This window comes from Oreochromis niloticus, linkage group LG6 (assembly GCF_001858045.2).
Source record: "Oreochromis niloticus isolate F11D_XX linkage group LG6, O_niloticus_UMD_NMBU, whole genome shotgun sequence".
Lineage (NCBI taxonomy): Eukaryota > Metazoa > Chordata > Actinopteri > Cichliformes > Cichlidae > Oreochromis > Oreochromis niloticus.
This window is the reverse complement of record NC_031971.2, coordinates 30,995,300-31,001,367: the sequence shown is the minus strand read 5'-3', so window position 1 is coordinate 31,001,367 and position 6,068 is coordinate 30,995,300. Positions and strand designations below refer to the sequence as shown.

General features: G+C 40.6%; 1 protein-coding gene across 1 annotated transcript; it reads left to right on the top strand.

Moving 5' to 3' along the window:
• The first annotated feature begins 995 nt into the window (after positions 1–995).
• dnajb1b (DnaJ heat shock protein family (Hsp40) member B1b) lies at positions 996–4,522 on the top strand. Its single transcript, XM_003449971.5, has 3 exons — positions 996–1,495; positions 2,950–3,545; positions 3,688–4,522. The coding sequence occupies exons 1-3, from the start codon at positions 1,285–1,287 to the stop codon at positions 3,919–3,921; spliced, it is 1,041 nt and encodes a 346-aa protein (XP_003450019.1). The 5' UTR covers positions 996–1,284; the 3' UTR covers positions 3,922–4,522.
• The last annotated feature ends 1,546 nt before the right edge of the window (positions 4,523–6,068 follow it).

Sequence of the window (6,068 nt, the reverse complement as noted above, 5' to 3'; positions counted from 1 at the left end):
CAATGAAAAGGTGGTCTTAGCAATCGCTGCAAATCATTACATTTATGTATTATCTAGCTTCAACATTTAAATCAGTTCGTGCAAAACAGAGATTTAAAAAAAATGCAGTTTAAAGAGATGAAAAAGTGGGCTTCCAGATGCGGCTACATGGTAGAATAGAGCCAAGTTGAGCAGTTTAATCCCATCAAACATGGCAGTTTCTGTATCTCTTTCACATGTTTCTTGTCTGCTTTCCTCTAAATGAGGTAACAGGTCTAAAAAAGGCTGATCCCTCCTGATGGCACAGTGTTATTGTTACACCTTCCTGTTCACCACTCTGCCAGTCAGTAAGCAGTGAATTTATTTGTCTTAAATCTGGGCCGCACCCAAGCGTGGAAGTTCCTGCCAGCAGTTCACTCAGCTTCAGACTGACTGCATTTGGTGTGCCAAGCCAATAATCCCAGGGGACATGTAGGAATGGATTTTTTCTAATGTTTGAAATATTTTGGAGTAATCAAGAGTGGACTTGTGATTTTGTTTTGCATCAAAATAAACCTAAAGTTATGTTTATCAAGACAGTGAGGGCTGCCAAACATACCAGAAACAAAAATAATAGGAGAAGGATTCAGAAAAGCTGACCTATAAAAAGGGGGTTTCAGCAGTGCCTTGAAACAGACCACAGATTCAGTTGCCCTGACAGGATGAGGAAGGCTTCTCCAAAGTTTATGCACTCCAACCTCAAATGAGTGATCAACTCTGGTTTTAATATAAGATTGTTGAAAGAGACCCCGATCAGATGATCTGAGAGGCCATTTGGTGTTATAAAGCATACATGCATATACATACACGAGTCTAGCCATAAAGGGCTTAATATGTCATTAATATAATTTTAAATAAAAACAAATTCAGCTTAATTAGCAGAAACTGTTTTGAGTAGGTTGTTCTGTAGTACTTACTGGAGTACTGATCTGGCCCTTTTGAAAGCAAACTGGGTTGTGTGTGGCCCGTGAACTAAAATATGTTTGACACTCCTGGATCAGGCATGAAACGTAGGTTGAGAAATATGTCCGACAGCACATGAAGGCATCATGGCGTGACGTCCCGCTGGGCGTGTCCCTCCCGCAGCGTCACCGAGGAGATTGTTCAGGCTGGTTATGGAAAACTCTGGAAGTTTCCACACTGTTTATAAAGAAAATATGGGGGGCTGAGCGGACCGAGTTGAGACAGGACTGAGGACGTGCGGCAGAAGTTCATCACCAGCAATTTACCAACAGCTACAACAATTTAGACCGTTGGTTGGTTAAAATGGGTAAAGACTACTATGAGATTTTGGGGATTAAGAAAGGAGCATCAGAGGATGACATCAAGAAAGCTTATCGTAAGCAAGCTCTGCGTTACCATCCTGACAAAAACAAGTCACCGGGAGCCGAGGACAAATTCAAGGAGATTGCTGAAGCTTACGACGTTTTGAGCGACCCTAAGAAAAAAGATATATACGACCGTTTTGGCGAAGAAGGTAAGTTTTCTTAATCATTCAATATTGTTGGGCATCAAGGCGCTGTCAGAATAACATTTAACACACTTGGGGCTACGAGCTGTCAACAAGGCTGGGCGGAAACAACAGTTCTGAACATGTGTAGGCTAAACTGGGATAATCCTGAGTGTCATGGCGCTGTCCTGGCAATCCTCCTGTCCTCCGACCTTCAGTCAGTGGCTTGTCTCTGAGCCAGGACAGGAGAACTGGTCTGCTGACGGCAAAACTCGCATTGCACGTTTCTGCAACAACTCTGAAGTACGGAGAGAAGCTGGAGGGTTCTGCATCTGACGGGACAGGAAGGGGGCGGGGGGTTCGGCTTTTAGGCCGTAACGATGACTAGCTAACCTCGGTGTTGATATTTTTAGTGCACGAAAACCTTAAAGGGTAGAAAATTCTACTTAAGTGTAAATGTTTTATTGTTACAACAAGCCAAAGTATAAAGCATAATATGCTTATAGTTTAAAGTCTTCAAAGTCAACAACAAAGTAAAGCTTTAAAACAAATGGATATCAGTTTACAAAATTTACATCCAAAGTATAGTGAAGTGGAAGCATAACCTTCAAGTGCTTCAGCGTTGTCCTCGTTGTACTACGCTGCAGTCTACCATTACTCCTATTCATGTTGTTAGACAATGATGATGGACATTGTGAGATTAACAGTACTCTAGAGCAAGGGTATTGGTATGGGGGGGGGGCAGTCCCACCCCATGCACCCAACTGGACATATCCCAGCTACTCTCATGGAATACTTAAGTTACTCCTAGTAAAGCCTGGTAAAATTGTGAAAAATCACCTATCCAGTGCAGTTATCCAGTGCACTCATGCAGTGAAACCTCAGTTATCCCCAGGGATCACAGCATTACACAAGCATTCATGTTGTATTTATTCACATTCTTCTTGGTACCTCCTGAACTGAGAGCATTTCCAAATAAGGATGCTGACAAGTAATATTTTGGCTCACAGTTAAACAGCAGCTGCTGTATAACTTTGGTTATACAGCAGTGGTTTGTGGCACTTTTTGGGGGGTGTGGGGGGCTATTAATTCTAACATGACAAATGTGTTTTAGCCCTGTTTCCTGGCTGATTTTAGTGTTATGCTAGTTTCACATCTGCTTTTGTACTTTAAAGGGTGTTTGCAAAATCAAAACACAGAATAACTTTGTTCATACTATTGTTTAAACGAAAAAACATGGTATAATAAAATTCTCTTTATAGCAGCATTCACGTGAACCTCATTAGTGTATGGGATATTTTTAAATCATTACTAATAAAGATCTAAAATTAGTAATTTGCAGTAAATAAGTTGCACAAAAGTAAGATAATGATGACTAACAACTGTTTCTTACAAGAATAAAAAAACCCAAACAAACTTACTGCAGTGTGCCAAACCCAAACTGAATCCTTTTAATCTGATTGTTTCTACTACGTTTCCAGGACTGAAAGGCGGAGGCCCTACTGGTGGTGGTGGTGGTCCTGGCACCTTCAGCTACACCTTCCAGGGCGACCCCCATGCCATCTTTGCAGAGTTCTTCGGTGGACGTAACCCATTTGAACAGTTCTTTGGCGGGCGGAATGGAGGCATGGATGAGGAAATGGACACTGATGACCCATTTGCCCGCTTTGGGATGGGTGGCAGCGGAATGGGGGGAATGGGTGGGTTCCCTCGCTCCTTCAGCTCTGGTATGGGCGGTCACACTAGTGTGGTAAAGAAGCAGCAGGATCCTCCTGTAGTTCATGATCTCCGGGTGACCTTGGAGGAAGTGTTGTCGGGTTGCACCAAAAAAATGAAAATCTCTCGGAAAAGGCTGAACCCTGATGGCCGAACATTAAGGAAAGAAGAGAAAATCCTAGAGGTACAAATAAAGAAAGGCTGGAAAGAGGGCACTAAAATTACGTTTCCTAAAGAGGGAGACGAGACTCCTACAAACATTCCAGCTGACATTGTATTTGTGTTGAAAGACAAGCCACATCCAGTGTTCAAACGTGACGGCTCTGACATCATTTACACCGCCAAGATCTCACTCAGAGATGTAAGTTAAGAGTACATATAACTTTAAAAATACTTTTTCAATTTTTCTTTTAATCAGTTTAAATGTTAACTAAATGACAGATGAACTTAACTGGAATTCCTAATGTTTTTCTTCTCTATCTTCTTCTCTTCTGATCCACCAGGCTTTGTGTGGCTGTACAGTCAATGCACCCACACTAGATGGCAGAACAGTCACTGTGTCATCAACAGATATTGTGCATCCGGGGATGAAGCGACGAATTAGTGGAGAAGGGCTACCTTATCCCAAACGACCTGATCGTCGGGGAGACCTAATAGTAGAGTATGAGGTCAGGTTCCCAGAGCGGCTCACTCAGAACGCGCGGGACACAATCGCTCAGGTCCTTCCTCGATCTTAAAAAAAGACAATCATACCAACAAAACTTAAACAAAGCTGCCAATATATATTTTTGTCAAATATCACGTGGTTACTTGTGGCGGTTAAACTCACTCCAGCCAATAAAGGACAAACTGATGTGTCAGATCATCCTTGGTCTACTTGATCATCTGTAGTGTGAGAACCACCTTTGGAACATGCTTACCTGAATGGGTGAAGCAATTCACAGACTAGAATGTAAATATATGACCAATACTGTGTGTTGTTTGATTTCTTGAATATTATATTTTGATGACAACGAGTGTATAATATATAAAATGTATGCGCACTATTCTGAGGGAGCTGTTGTTCATTCTAAAAGTCTCATTGAGAAGTTTATTTTATTTTATTTTGTAAGAAATTACAACAGGAACATTTGCATTGCAATGTTTACATAGTTAGTATAGAGCTCCTATAAAGTTTCTTATGATGGATAAAAAATTTCCTTTTCTGAGAGACTTGCTTCTTGACATCAAGTAATTTTATGTGTGTTTGAATGAGTGGTGTTGCAGTTGATGCTGTAAGGAGTGACATTAAAATCACAAGTGTTGCACTATCTTTGGACAATAAAGACATTAAAATTGTTTAATGTTAAAGAGAGTAGTCTTTCTGTTTTTTTTATTGCTCTGTGAGTATTTCAAATTAAGGTCTGTCAAAAGTGATACTGTTTCCATGTAATGGAAGGAAATTTAAAATTCAATAAGGGCAAGTTTTTCCCCATGATTTTCTTCCTCTGGTGAATGTCTGCTCTTTAACAAAGATGAAAGGAACACCATGAGCAAAATTGTCTGAGTCTCCTACATTCACTAAGTGCGATGTCAGTTTTGACTAACAAGGTTTAAAATTCAAAGTCTTGTCTGCTGCCACTATAAATACACATACTTAATTCTATAATTTAATCTCATTGAACTTCAGATACTGAGTGTCTCAAAAAGACTTGAAGAAGCTGGGCTTTTATATGGACAGGCCCATATGTTTTTGGACTTTTGAAATTTTTGTAATTTTGCCTTTGTAAACCACCACAGTTAAGTTTAAATCAAACAACATAGAACTAAAGTGCAGACTATAAGATTCGACTCAAGGGGTTTAAGCATTGTATTAACATTGTATTAATGGACGTACAACCTTTTTTGTTTTTTTTATACATATTTGCCCAGTTTTAGAGGTTCAAAAGTAACTGGATTGTTGGCTGACAAGAGGTTCCATGGTCAGATGAGTCCTGTTCTCTTGTCACTTTTATGACAAATTAAGCAGATTAAAGACAAGGATGCTTGTCTGCTTGTCGTCATCGACTGGATCATGAAGACTTCCACCAGTGAATGCAGGAATGGAATTCGGTGGACCCTTTGGAGTCAGCTTGATGACTTAGACATTGCTGATGACCTGCCACTTCTTTCTCACAGCCAGCAGCAGATGCAAAAAAAGACCAATGGACTGACTGGCAGCTACATCAGCACATGGTGGGCTCATCATCAACAAGGAGAAGACTAAAATCCTCAAGATCAACTCCAATAGCAACAACCCAAGCATCCTTAATGGAAGTTCTCTCGAGGAAGTACAGTTTCCCTTACTTGGGCAGCATCATCAACCAACAAGGTGGAACCAATGCAGATGTCAAGGCAACGATTGGCAAAGCAAGAGTCGCCTTCATCCACATTGAGAACATCTGGGCATCCAACGTGAAGTCAGTACTGCTGTACAGGGATGACACCTGGAAGACAAAATAAACCTCAAACAAAGAAATCCAGACATTCCTCAATAGTTGTCTCAGAAGGAACCCCCACATTTACTGGTCAGACACCATCAGCAACATCAACCTATGGGAAAGAACCTCTCAACTCCCAATAGAGGAAGAAATCAGGAAGAAAAGATGGTGCTGGGTAGGGCACACTCTGCACAAACCACCAACCAACATCACCAGGCAGGCTTGACAGCACCTGCAGTGTTTAGTACTTAGATTTGCTTCTTTTTTCATTTACATTTTGAACTTGATATTCATCCTGATGTTGTTCATTTAGGGCCTTTATTCAGAATCTGGACTAGTTATGACATTTCTGAATAATGCTTTCTTTATTATCAATATATGCACATGATAACCATTTCACAAAAGGAAATGTCATTTTATTTATT